Here is a 14,339-nt window from a genome sequence, read left to right on the forward strand (position 1 = left end):
AAACGCGTTTAACTAATTTTTCTGTAACCAAAGACGTCTTCAAGATGGGCAAAAGATAGCCGTGAAAAGGTTATCGATACATTCATCAGGAGATGGCAAATGCAGAGTTTAGGACGGAAGTAGTCTCTGATGACCAAACTGCAACACAAGAATCTTGTTAAACGCTTCGTTTTCTCCATCAAAGATTCTGAAATACTTCTTATCTATGTGTTTACCTACACGAAGGCTCAGAGTTTGTGATAGTCCACCGTGATCTCAAATCCTCCAATGTGCTTTTAGATGAACTAATGCTACCTAAGATCTCAGATTTTGGAACGGCAAGACAATTCGGTTTCGATATAACTCAAGCAATAACAAGAAGAGTTGCCGGAACTTAATAAGTCTAGCTACTCAATCACAAAAAAAAAAAAAAGAAACAGAACACAAAGAATCAATCTCAATCTCTCATCTTTCTTGTTTCTGTCGTGGATATATATGGCTCTAGAGTATGCAATGCACGGAAGATTCTGAGTGGAAAAACAGATGTTTACAGTTTTGGAGTTCTTGTTCCTGAGATCATTACAGGTAAAAGAAACAGTGGAACAGGGCTTGGTGAAGGCACAGATCTCCCAACTCTTGTAAGTAACAAAAAGAATAGACAACAACAGATTAACAAATCCAAGGACTTATTGATCGAGTGAACGTTTTGTCTCTCTTTGTTTTGTTGCAGGCTTGGCAAAATTATGTTGAAGGAACATCAATGGATCTAATAGACTCTATGTTTTTGATATATTACTCTAAAACACGATTAGTGCAATGCCTAGAGATCGCTCTGTCTTGTATTCAAGAGACGGCTTGAAGAGGACCCAAAACCAGCAGCTAGCCAAGTCAGATTTATGGACAAGCACGTTCGAAAACAGATATCTAACATTCCGACAAGGCGACAATAGGAGACAAGTTGCTTCAAGAGTCTAATAGTTCATACATACTCTTGTTTTTATAAATTGGTTAAGTTCCAGACCGGCTTCCAAGTCTATTTTTATAACTCATATTAGGTCAAGTACCTTTTTCCACACATCAAGTACAATTAGCGTGACAGACAAGGAAGGTTTAAACTAGGGTTTGATGTGATCAATTATATTAATCAGTGAAAAATTGAGGATTCGAATCATCGAATGAGCCTAAGAGGTCAAGTTTGCAGCAGGACTGAAAGGGACGCTCTATCAAATCAGATTCTTAAAAGTCAAAAAGCAAACCAAACAACATCAGCTTTGGCGATTATGTTCTGGAACCAAACCAAATACCGAAGACCAACAATGGATTCAGCTTAAGAACATTAGACATTATAAATAAAAAATAAAGGCGTAAGAAAATGGAGGACGACTTTGAAAACAGACAGTTAATAACACTCATTAGTATATCAAGTACGATTAATCACGAGGTAAGTATGGCAATAACCTCTGCATCCAGCAATAACCTCTGCATCCAGTCTTGGAAGGGGAAGACCACAATTCTTATTTCTGACTAGTCGGCCTTTATAAGGACATTACCCAAAGACATGAGACTCTCACAATGATTGGGAAACCAATCAATATTGTGACGGATGCCTTCCAAAATTCCATTATGAATCCAGAATTCTTCGTCTCCAATCCCTTCATACACGATCCTCCTTGCACGCTTTCTCTTTGGATCATAATATAAAACAGCAAATGCTTCAAAAGTTGTTGCAGTAAAAATAAACTCACCAGTATCATGAGTAACACCTCTCATCAGCAGTTGGCATTTAAAGATCGGGTCATTTTGAGGATAGCTTGGAAAAGGCCAAACAAAGTGGTTGAGCGACCATTCTTGTTTGTCTCCATCACCTAAAACCCAAAATCTTATACATGAAAAATCTAATTCAGAGCAAACCCATGCTAATTTTCCTTGGTAGTTGAGCATCAAGTTACCAAGTCCATGATCATCAGGTGGTTTTTTTATTGTGTTGAACTCTTCGTACCTCACGTCGAAGCTCATAAGGACATTTTCAAATATTATAGTATCACCATCTCCTTTGAAACGTATCTCCGCTTCATAATACACGTGCCCGTTGATGCATATACCTAGTCGTCCCATGGTGGGTAGAGGGATATGTGTATATGAAGGGCTATTTTGGGCCACTCTCCATGATTCTTGAGGTCCCAATGTAAAAACAAAAGGATCGTGGTAGCCTCTGTGGGTGCCTGAGATGCACAATACTTTATACTTATCCTCGACCGGATCGTGTCCTAAACAGCTACGTATATAGTACTTAACTATGGGTTTGGGTGGGTCGGGTAAGGTAACATGTTGTCTCATTGAAGGATTCCAAACTACGATCTCGTGAAAATCGCCAAAACTCACCAACCCGTGGACAGATCCGGAGCCTGGATCGTGATAATGACGATAAGCACCTTCAGGGTATTTTATCTGACAACGGTCCACATAAGAGCAATATGCGGAGTCAACCGAGAGCTCATGTTGGGGCAGTGAGATAAATAAACGTTTGTCTCCTGCTTTGACGCAGACCAGAAGACAAAGCCGACTTGAAGATTGAAACGCGAACGACCTGATGAAATCTGGACGAGTGGTGATGGATGACCATAGCTTCGAGACGGCACGGAACCTCACAGCAGATTTAGCGGGAAGTCTCAAGAGTATATCATGAATCAGATCAAGAGGAATCAGCTCAAAAGTCTTACCAATAAGACTCTCTTCTTCTGTAGGTTGATTTCTTCTTCTCTCCCCATATTCTGTTTCTTCTTCACCTCGTCTATCCATCGGAGGCGGCGACCCACTCTTTAGGAAGCCTAATGTACGTGCAAAGTAAGCCAAACTACGAACCAAAACGAAAAGCCCTCACGTGGAAATATATATATATATAAGTAGACTAATCATCTTTTGAGGAGGTGTATTTTGTAATTGTAATATTTTCTTTTCGTTAACGTGTTACGTGTTACTTCAATAGAGAAAGATTCCAAATCCTATGAATTACGTCATCCGACTTACTCCAACCACTCTCATAGACTCATTTACCAAGATATGTATCTAATTTTGACAATGATATATGTAGTAAGTGCTTCTGTAATAAGTCTTCCTTTTTTTATTAAAAGCTACATGTCAGTGTCCAAGTCAATAGCTTGCGGGCTACTTTACCATAAGACCGGCAAAAGGAAAAAATTAAAAAGCGTACAAATGCTTGTTGATGAATGAATATTCGGAAGCACTTATTAACTCATTCATTGGCGCAAACTCGTACGTGTATAAGTATTGTTGGTGGATCTTTGTATTTTATAGGACAGAGCAATGCAGAGTTTAAGTATTCTTTAATGACCAAGCTGCAACACAGGAATCTTGTTAAACTCTATAAAAGAATCTGAAACAGAAAGACTTCTTGTGATCTTTTCGATTTCTGTAAACGATGTTTCTCTCACAGCTATGTCTGGGCGTTAAGTGCTAGCAATCACAGAATGTTTCTAATCCAATAAATGGACGAAGAATAGACAATTCAATACTAAAACCCTAACTTGACATTTTTGTAGGACAAACCCCTTTGACAAAAAAAAAATGTTTATTTTACAAAAGTTTTGAACTTTTTCAGTTGGGGAAATAAAAAGTTCCGGGATTTAAATACCAACTCTGTTCCTTTACATTCTTCTTCTTCTTCATTTCTGTGACTATGGCGGCAGCTACTCTTCGGAAATTTTCATCCAACTCTATACGTAACTCTCTTCAAGGAATCTTTTTGAGCAGACCCTTTATCCGGAAACAGCTTCTTCTTCCTTCGAGTTCTCAAAGTTTATCTTTTTCCTCAGATAGTCACTTTGGCTCTGCGTCTACTGATGTTTCTTCGTATGCAGGTAAGCTTAATTTAGGATTTATCGGTTGAATTCGAGTTTCGGTGCCACTCAGTTCGATAAATTTATTAAGGTCACCAACTGTTTGTGGAAATGCGTCTGAGAGCATGAGTTTTTTAATCTGTATCAGTGACAGTCTTCTCTGTTTGCTCTATAGACTATAGACATAATCCAGAAGCCATATATTGCACTTGATGTATGAGAATATAGCGCTGCTTCATATGTTAAAATTTTAAGATTTACAGAACCGTGATGAGACAAAGCTTAGCTAAAAGTTCTAAGCATAAAGATACATAAGTAAGACCTTCCATGATTTTTGATGAACTTGTAGCTTTTACTAAGATTGAATATAAATAAACTGATGCATCTTACTCTCTAAGATGGTATAATCTTAGAGAATTTTGGGATCCTTGTATCTAGATGTTGAAACTAACTGTCAGACTTGCCATTGATTGTTATCAAGGATCAGCGACAAATGGTGGTATTATCAGTGAAGGGTTTCTAAGATGGAGAAATGGAGGAGGGACATGTCACCGCTCGGCTGTTATTGATTCCTCGGCTTTGGTTGAGGTTGGTGCTGTAGTTCATGAAAAAGCAGTCTTAGGTGCAGAGGTTCATGTAGGATCTGGCACTGTACTTGGACCATCAGTTGAAATCGGTCCTTCCACAAGAATCGGGTAACTTTCTTGTACACGTCTCGTATATACCGATGTTGTATTCAGCATCTTTAAAAGTTTATGTTTGATGAGTTTCTTTTGTTCTATCCAGATATAATGTTTCAATTAACAACTGTAGTATTGGTGATTCATGTGTGATCCACAATGGAGTCTGCATAGGTCAAGATGGTATGAACCAATAGATTATCTGAGATCATAGGATTGAAGATGTTTTGGTTTGGGATTAGGTCTTTTAATTGCTCGTTTATTATTCTTTCAGGCTTTGGTTTTTATGTTGATGAACATGGAAACATGGTGAAGAAGCCTCAAGTAATAATCCTCAATTTTCAATTCTTTAATCTGAATCAATCAACAGTTATTGGTTCATAACTCATTCTAATCTCTTTCTTTCTTTGTCCTCTTTAGGCATTAAACGTGAAGATAGGGAATCGTGTAGAAATTGGAGCAAATACTTGCATTGATCGAGGCAGGTAACAGTTCCGCATCTATTGACTAACTTCCATCAGTGCACTATGCGCGGTTTCAGTAGCTCTGTATAACAACAAATAATGCAGCTGGAGAGATACAGTAATCGAAGATGACACTAAGATAGACAACTTAGTGCAGGTTTGGTCTCTTTTTTGTTTTTGGCCTTTATAAAATTGATCATAAAACAGTATCATGCTTATTTTCTTTCTTCTTTTTTGGCAGATAGGTCATAATGTGATCATAGGAAAATGTTGCTTGCTTTGTGGTCAAGTAGGCATAGCTGGTTCAGTAACGTACATATCTGAACCCTTTTTGGTTGCATTGATAGAAACAATTTTTTGAAGTTTTTCAAGACTCAAAAAGTCAATAAACAAATCTGCAGAATTGGTGACTATGTGGCTTTAGGAGGACGAGCAGCTGTTCGAGACCATGTCTCCATTGTATCCAAGGTATAATAGGCTTTAACTGGATTCAAAAAGGCAGTTTTCATGATACAGTTTGGTTCACAAAAACTTTTTTTGTGTTCACTGTTTAGGTTCGACTCGCAGCTAATAGTTGTGTTACTAGAAACATCAGTGAGCCAGGGGATTTTGGAGGCTTTCCTGCTGTAAGCAATCTCTTGAGTTAAATCTTTTTATCATTTTTTTCCAACATTTCATCAAGAATCAGTAAAACAATAAACCGAATTTATCGATATCCAACTAAAACAGAGCTGAAAACATGATTTCCAAGAAAACTAATAGAAATCTTGTTTCGACTTCAGGTTCCAATTCACGAATGGAGAAAGCAGATTGTTCGAGCTCAGATATCGAACAAGAGAAGAACCTAAATCGATCTAGTCAAATGTATTTGTATAATGTCACTTCATTTGATTTTCCTAAACTAAATTTTGCTTCATGTTTGTCTTGTGGTGGTAAAGATACACATTGATCAGAAACACAAACCAGTAACTTAGATGTACTGCTCAACTAAACAATAATTTTTTCTTTGACCGGACTAAATCACTAAACAATGATGTTTGGAGAACTCAAACTACTAAACAATAATATCTGTTATAAAGCATTTTGAGTTTCCTTTCCCGTGCCACATCAATAGAACTTTGTGAAGGAAAATCCAAAACAAAATTTACCCGAGATTTGAGGACTCAAACCAACGGTCTCAATTCTGAAGAGTTCTTTTGCCATATCAACAAAAACAAAGTAAGAAGGAAAAAGGACAGTGAAAAGAAAAGACAGAGATTAGTTTTGTTTAAAATGAATCTCGATGATGGACTTGTTTTGTTTTTTACGTCAAGACCAAGTAACTGGTTTAAAACTTCAAAGTTAATAGTACAACAAAATGTGAACTATTATGACCATACACAATATAATTGTCTCTCTCTATCTATATATATACACATATATGATATAGGAAAACTTTGGATATTTATTATTTTATTTGGTAGTATTATTAGTATGGGACTTCATTATTCATAAAATTTCAAATGTATTCTTGTGAGACAGCTTCTCTGGCTACGATTCATTAGTAATGAGTCATCTCCTTTAATCAATCAAATGGTTTTCTTATATTTTCTCTAATCTCTTTCGTATTTTGCGGTCCACCATGTTATTGCATGGTTTTATGGTAGCCACTAGTATTATGTTTTCTGATAATCAGTCCAAATCGTTAATATGCTCTAGTACATCATAAAGATGTTTAGTTTTTGCAAATCGAACCGAACATATCGTATAAACCGAAAGAAATGGATATAAAAGTTCAAACCAATTTTGACGTTAAACTAATGTTTTCAAGGATATGGGAACATCCCTATACATATTTTTGTATTTTCGTATCAATTATTGGATTTACGGTGTAAGGTTACTGTCAGGTCTGATCTTAACTTTGATTAAAGCTTGGTACGTACAAAGCTTGACTGGATCAGAATGCATCCTAGATTTTTTGACATAATAAGACAAGAATCATAACTATCAATGTTATTTTTATTGTTTCTACGAAAATGTAAAATGTGAGCATCACATACTAAGATTGTTATTGGTTTAATATGAGCATCAAATACTAAAAATCATAACTATGATCGTATAGTACTGTCATTAGACTAGTAATTTTAAACTTAAGTCTCAAACCAATGAATCTGATCGACATACCAAATCCCAAGCCACATAGAGTCGATCTGTTCTTTTCTTGGACAACCTTGCAAACTTAGGAAGTGTATAAATTATACGAAGAGATGATATGTTTAAGCCAGCACAAGTCCTTTGGAAAATATCTAAACGTACAATACAAACACCTTCTAGATAATATATATATTTTTAGTTATTTGATATTATTATTCTTCAATTCTCATCAACACTCGATAACATATTTCATTATTTGTGATTTTTTAAAACAAAATTTTGGCATATACAGGTCGAGACCTCTCCCTGTCGCCTATGTCTCTCATTTTTGTTCGACCCATAAGACCCCAAAAACCTAACGAAAGAAAATATCTTTAAGAATGGTAAATTTCTATCTTTTATATGCAAAGATAACATCTTTACAGTCTTCGGTGACTCTTTTTCTCAGTTGGTTTTTGGTAAATATGGTCAAAGGGTAAAAATCAGTTAAAAAAAAAAAAGAGTAAAAAAATTTACAGACTGATCAATTGTTTTGGGATTTCCTGTTCGGGAAAACAAAATTATTTCCTTTTTTAGAAAAAACGAAACTTGTTAAACTGCAAACGGATTATGATATTGGACAACATCTTAAAATGACTTGTTTGTTTGCAATTATTGTTGATGATGTGCTGGTAGCTAAGCTATATGTATAGTTTAAATAGCAATTAGGTATATAGTCTATTTTTTCATTTCCGAATTAATATCTACGTATAGCACTTTCGAAAATTGCAAATAGTTTCGTTCTCAAATTGATGTGAAATTAAGTGGGGTTTTGACATAAATTTATATGACTTAGCACTTAGCACAATTTTACATTATATGAATTGATGTAACTTAACTTTGTTAGCGTTGACCACAAATTATTTCTGTTGTTGTTAATTATGTTGCCTACATTGAACTTGTTAATAACTTAATTGTTGTTAATTACCAACTTGATACTACTATTTTCACTTATTTAAAGCTTAAATTATGAAATCTAAATAAAATGATACTCCAGTTCCAAACATCATTATAAATAGTTCCATACAAAATGTTAGTGGCTATTATCTCAAAAATCTATTGTCTACACTTGAAATAAAATATTTGTGATTGACTTAGTATTAATTTTAAGTTTTTTCATAATGAAACCCATCAATGATATATATGACAATTTACAAAATTACAACATGGAAATATTAAAAAGTGGAAGAAAGCTTTGGAGTCAAAATGAAAAAAAAGAAAGAGTGCCTTCAGAAGCAAGCAGGTCATCAAAATAGGGAAGTTAGTTGCTCACCACCCTTCATGATTATTCATCGCATATTCCTCAAATTAATATAACCAACTTCGATTTTTTTTAATCAAAAACCAAATAATCCTGATGTCATATTATTATATTGAGAAATCCTAACACTGATTAGATTCTAAATTAATAATTGTGTTCGTAGAAAACAAACAAAATTCTATCTATACATGGATAATTCAGCCCACAGCACATATGAGAACTATGACCGAATTTTCTTATGAAATGTAATATATTTTTTTTTCATAGAAAACTGTAATTCATTTTTGATTAAATGAATATTCTTCTACATATTTTTGTTAATATAGCTAAATTTACATTTCGAGTACAACACTAAAAAAAAAAAAGAATCTTTAATCATAATATGAAACCATTTTTATCAAACAATCGTAGAGAGCAAAGACAACAGTCACAACACCATAAGACGCAAAAACAAAACAATGAGACTCGTAATAAAAACCAACTTTAAATCTTAAGGGGTTATAATTTATAAATGATAAACAATAATTAAATTAAAAAAAAAAAAAAACAATAATTAAATAACGTATTATTCTTCCATCTTCCATTCCACTAATCAAAGAGATGAAACTAATCTTAAACAAGACATTGGAATCATGATTATGCATAAGTAATCACTCATTAGTCTATCTTCTTATCTCTCTCTCGTGCGTGTGCGTTTGTGAGTTGTGACCATCTTTGTTGTGTAATAAAATATTTAAAAAAGGGCACCAACCCATTTAGAAAAAAATCGTCACATTCATAAATAAAAAGAAGTAATAAAAAAGCTTCATCTCCTCTCTTTCAGTTTCGACATTCCTCAGAATCTCTCTTCCCTTTTTGTCTCCAACCCAACCAAAGAGAAAAACCTTAATAACACCTTTCTTCTTCTTCAAACAGAGAACACAACAGAGACGTTCCCACTAGCTCTCTTGTCTTAATCTCCTCCTCTGTTTCAATTTCCAAAGTAAGTTTCTTTATATTGCTTCCTCCTCTAGTTGAATGACCAACATATATTTTCAATCTTTATTGGCTTATGTTTCTTCTTGAACATGATCGATGATGATCATCATCATCTCTCTCTCTCTCTGTCTGTTTATCTTCTTTAGTTTTGTTCCGATCAAAGAAGGATGGAAACTGGTGGAGCAGTTACGGGTCAAGAAACCGGATCCGGGTTTCAGAACACCGTTAACCCGGATGGGTTTGTAACAATCGATGTGGAGAGTTTCTCTCATGTCATGCACAAAGACTTCTCTTCTTCTAGTCCTAGAATTACTGTAAGTTTTTTATAATTCTTAACATTTTTTTTTTCTTTAATTATCAGAAAATTCAGAAACACTTGTTATTTCTATTTTCTTCTCTGTTTTGTTTTTTTTTTCTTTTGTTTTGTCTTTATGGTGTATTTATGAATTTTGGTGAGAATAATGGAAGAATCGCCCATAACTCTAAAGTCGTCGTCGATTCAATTTCCAGCCCAGTTTTGTTTTTCGTCTCATTTAATTCTTTGTTTCTTTTTTTTCTGAAGTATAAAAAACAATATAAAAAACCCTAATTAAAAGTTGACTTTTATTATGTGTCAGTTTATTTTATTTTGTAAAAAAATGTGTTTTCACTGCATTCAGACTTGAGAGAAGTATTATCAATCATCTCTCACGGATTTCTCTGTTTCCTTTCTGGTATTTGTCATTTGGCACGAAGCTTCTTTTAGATATTTTAATTTCTCTTTTGGACTGTTTCTAGTGAAAATAAAAAACTCAATTATTGATAATTTTCTTATAATGATATTGATATTACAAAAACTGAAAAATTAAAATGAACAATAATAAAAGTTGCAGAGAAATGTATCGAGGAAAGGGTCTCCAAGAAGCAACAACAACAACAACGAGAGGAAACTCCAATGTGACGCAAATGGTAATGACAAGGAGCTCTCATTACCTCAGTCCCCACTTAGAGGTAACTAAAATTTTTATACTATCATTTTCTTCTATATCTCTAAATTTAATACATGTCATATTCTTTGCTATATATCATCTTCTTTAATACAGTACTCTCTCTTTTAAATTACGATATATGAGTACATTATATTAAAGTACTTTAATTTTCACGTATATATATTATATGGACAAATACAAATTTCTTTTTCTAGAGCCCATGAGTGTACATTTTGTTTCTTTGCTTATTTTTCTGGTTCCATATAATAATACTATTTCATAATTGGCCCTAGCAGATTCTTGAATTAAATTCGGTTTGGGCTTATCTGCGTGCGACTCTTCTTGACTAATAAAAATAAAACTCTTAAACTCAACAAAAATATATATTTTTTTAATTTATAAAGCGTTTCGAACTGATATTTTTGAGGTTAGATATTCTCGTGGGACGATATGTTTTATCTCTTCATGAATTGTTGTTTTTGGGGATTTTTTTAATCTTCAAATGCTAAAAGGTTTGGTTTGCCTAATCTAAGTAAATTAAGTTGAATATTATTATTTTAATACCAGTGATTAATTTCTTCTTTGAAAATGTATACATTAGACAGTGTTAGGTAGGATTTAGTTTATCTGACCAACCCATGCGTTTTTAGCTGTAAACCTTAACTTTTTAGTTAAGGTTTACACATAGGTTTATATATTTTTGAAAATCGAAACTTCACAATTTTGCTTTATAAAATGTGTAAAAATTTCCAACTTTTTACTAACTAACTTTTCACGTCATGCTTGCAATGTAATGCACGTCGACACTTTTATAAGAGCATATTTACAAGTTCAACTACTAGGAGAAAAAAAAATCTCTCAAGTGTATATCTCTTTCTTGACTTGTATTTTGAATGATAGAAACATTAGCTACATAGCTTTATATATGTATACCAGTACAAACAAAAACCAGTATTCCAACTTTTGATTCTCCTGCACCGGTGCAACGCATGCACTCATACTATTATTAAATTTGGCAAACAATGACTAATGACTACGTTATGATTCAATTTTGTTTGTCTTTCCAAAAGAATGTAATCATTATTCTTTGTTTTTAAATTAAAGCTTTGTGGTATATATAAATATATGGAATTTGATGAAATATGACTTGTATAGGTTCAAGCACGCCGGAAAAGCCGAACACCGTGGGGTCCACAGATCATGCAGGCACGGCCACGACCGCAGCCACTTCTGCTGTTTCAGTCTCGCCGCTTCATCAAATTACCATAACTACGGCTGCAGCGGCCGCCGGAAATATGATCACCGACCAAAATAGGGAAAGAAGGTTCGGTTTCTCGAGGAAGTCGTCGAGTTTTAAACGCTCTAACACTTCTTGGATGCTTGATCCGAAGAAAATCGTCCTCTTCTTTGCAACTTTGTAAGTATCCTTTAATCTTACCATGATTTATCTATGCAATTAAACCCAAAATATATATTAACTTATGCATAGATCTATAAACTTGAAAATCCCATCTTTATAGTAATTATTATATCTCTTGTTAATTTCGTTTTCTTAGGATTGCATATATAGATCAACTAATTTATTTCTTTGAGTCAGTAATGGTGTTCTTACATCATCATTACGATCTTATCATTTTAATATTAAACTGAAATTTTTTGAGTTAGTAGTTTTAATACGTATCATCAATATATTAAATTGTCATAGTCGTGCACGACAGGCTACTGAAAATCAGAATTATCTATCACCAATTTAATACGTAAAAGTTGTTTTTCACGTAATATATTGATGGGTAATGTTATAATTTATTATGTGTGACAGGTCAAGCATGGGATCAATCTTGTTAATCATATTCACACTCTCGATCAGCAAGTCTAATTCCGGAGATATGTCTCTAGACTAAATAGTAAATATACGCATGATATATATGCATATATTATCGACCGACCTAAGTTTGTGGCTATAGAACATGCCACAATCTCACCGACCTACATTTGAGGAGATGTATCAGACAGAACACAGAACATTACAAAAAACAAAAAAAAATGAAGAGGGTAAGGTTGTGTTGATAATAGTTTTTAGTATTTTGTATGATTTTTTTAAGATATGACCAAAAAAAAACAATAAGAGAGAGAAAGTGGGGGAAGTGGCGCGCGCACGAGATCATATGGGAGAGAGAGATTGGTAAAGAAAAGCTTAAGACAAGAGTTTGTGACTATTGTGACAAAGACACAGAATCGTTTCTTCTCTTATATTTTTTTATCTATTTTGTGTTTTGATTTCTTTGTGTATATATCATTTGTCGTGAGTGATTTTAGTTTTTGGTCAACTTTTTTCCCAAATATATAGAGAATTAAAAGATTTTGAGTCTTGATGATCTTGTTAAAGTCGAATAATGTTGAGTTTACAATTCGTTAATGTCATATATGATATATGACATTTCTTTTCCAATAATTCTTCAATTTTTTTTTCTTTTCATTTATGTACGTACGTCTATTATGTTTTGATTCATTTTGATAGAATACAAAGATTGATAATAATTCCATAACATCCCCCACCATTTTGAGACTCGTTCATAAACAACTGGATTTATAATCTTATATCAAATTTTTCCAATGCCGGTACTTAAAGATTTGCTATATATTAGTTATTGCTCCATTTTTTATAGACGAAAAAAATCAAACTTGGGTAACAATATGGACCATCTTAAGAAATAGAACCTATACAAGCGTGGAGGAATAAATGTAACCACATGCTATTTCACCTAAGCTATTACCATATTTAGGTCTCTTCAAGTATTTGGTTCATAAAGTACTATCATCCCCACTATCATCGGCTAAATTGCATAATATGTTATACGTGCCATGCCAATATAAATTACATAACTCGTTTCGAATTTTGCTGCTATCAACCAAAGTTGTTGACACATGGTTCAAAAAGTTTGATGTTGAAATATTGCCAAACAAGTCCAAAACTCCTATAAAAGCATGTGGTGTAGGTTTTAGAGTATGAAATGGTGTATGCGTTTAGGGAAATATATAATTAATTGCAGTTGTTGATCACAATATAAATATAGGTGGTACATATAAATCAGAGTTTTATGTAGTTGTACATTTTAGTCGCTTTGTTATTTTCTCTTGATTTGTTTTTTTTTTTCCAGTTGTTTTAACTACGAAGTCTTTGATCGTATCATGGGTCAAACCATGCACCTACACCTACATTATTGTCTTGACTAACCAGACTCCTCAAACTAATTTATTTGTTTCTACTTTCATATCATTAACATTCATATACTTCAGTGCGTCATATCAAGAAGCGGCCAATGAGAACCCTAAGACTATATATATTCTGAGTTCTAAAGTCTCCTCCGCACTAAAGATAGAAAGGAAAAATTCTTAAGACTGCCCAAACAATAGAAAAGATCCATTGAACAAGCCTTTACTTATTGTAGAGAATAGAGACCGTCTCCAATAACGAATTAGTGGTTTGGTAAAGGAAACTAATTTCAAAAGAGAGAAACGAGGTCATGATCAAATAAGTTGTGTTTGCAAATCTTGACGTACGTACATCATGCGGCATGATTCATGTCACTGTCCTCTTTCCAATTTGAATTGTATAAAACGTTGCCAGTGTGCAATCTCTAAATTTGGTGGAGCTTTAATGCAAATTCCAAAAGGCATGCTCCGTCCAAAAATAGGCAAAGCATATATACATTAGAAAAATTACGCCAATTTTTAATGAATCTATGATACATAGAGACATATTTTTTAAATCTTCTGCACGTCCAAAAAAGGATACACTAGCTTAGTTGGAACAAATCATGCCTCTCGAAGTTGAGAGTAGATTAGGCTTTCGCTCGTTTGTGAACTTTGGTCAAACACTCTTAGTGAACCAAACTTTTGATTATCGGATCACACTAGTAAGTTGGGCTAGCATAATCATATATACAGTTTTGTATGGACTAAGAGTGTGATCCTTATAT

The 14,339-nt window shown here is 33.7% G+C and overlaps 3 protein-coding genes across 6 annotated transcripts; 2 read left to right on the forward strand and 1 right to left on the reverse strand.

The window, feature by feature from the left end:
* Window positions 1-1,200: 1,200 nt before the first annotated feature.
* On the reverse strand, window positions 1,201-2,811 carry LOC17879879 (putative F-box protein At4g21240). 3 transcript variants are annotated; one of them, XM_023779703.1, is made up of 2 exons: window positions 1,979-2,811; window positions 1,201-1,858 (listed from the first exon to the last, which is right to left on the reverse strand). In XM_023779703.1, exons 1-2 carry the CDS (start codon window positions 2,776-2,778, stop codon window positions 1,504-1,506), a joined length of 1,155 nt encoding a protein of 384 aa, XP_023635471.1. In that variant the 5' UTR covers window positions 2,779-2,811; the 3' UTR covers window positions 1,201-1,503. The 3 variants fall into 3 exon arrangements, with proteins under 3 accessions (XP_023635471.1, XP_023635470.1, XP_023635472.1); XM_023779702.1 differs by having other exon boundaries at window positions 1,201-1,844; window positions 1,929-2,811; XM_023779704.1 differs by having other exon boundaries at window positions 1,774-1,844.
* A 657-nt stretch (window positions 2,812-3,468) lies between these two features.
* LOC17880109 (probable UDP-3-O-acylglucosamine N-acyltransferase 2, mitochondrial) lies at window positions 3,469-5,894 on the forward strand. Of its 2 annotated transcripts, none has more exons than XM_023779708.1 (10): window positions 3,469-3,857; window positions 4,318-4,531; window positions 4,623-4,699; window positions 4,791-4,840; window positions 4,937-5,001; window positions 5,086-5,137; window positions 5,222-5,292; window positions 5,382-5,448; window positions 5,535-5,606; window positions 5,763-5,894. In XM_023779708.1, exons 1-10 carry the CDS (start codon window positions 3,677-3,679, stop codon window positions 5,826-5,828), a joined length of 915 nt encoding a protein of 304 aa, XP_023635476.1. In that variant the 5' UTR covers window positions 3,469-3,676; the 3' UTR covers window positions 5,829-5,894. The 2 variants fall into 2 exon arrangements, with proteins under 2 accessions (XP_023635476.1, XP_023635477.1); XM_023779709.1 differs by having other exon boundaries at window positions 4,324-4,531.
* Window positions 5,895-9,121: 3,227 nt separating this feature from the next.
* On the forward strand, window positions 9,122-12,729 carry LOC17877486. Its single transcript, XM_006282658.2, has 5 exons — window positions 9,122-9,395; window positions 9,538-9,705; window positions 10,258-10,381; window positions 11,515-11,776; window positions 12,179-12,729. Exons 2-5 carry the CDS (start codon window positions 9,559-9,561, stop codon window positions 12,258-12,260), a joined length of 615 nt encoding a protein of 204 aa, XP_006282720.1. The 5' UTR covers window positions 9,122-9,395; window positions 9,538-9,558; the 3' UTR covers window positions 12,261-12,729.
* Window positions 12,730-14,339: the final 1,610 nt, after the last annotated feature.

Source organism: Capsella rubella, unplaced genomic scaffold (genome assembly GCF_000375325.1).
Source record: "Capsella rubella cultivar Monte Gargano unplaced genomic scaffold, Caprub1_0 scaffold_7, whole genome shotgun sequence".
NCBI classification, from domain to species: Eukaryota; Viridiplantae; Streptophyta; class Magnoliopsida; order Brassicales; family Brassicaceae; genus Capsella; species Capsella rubella.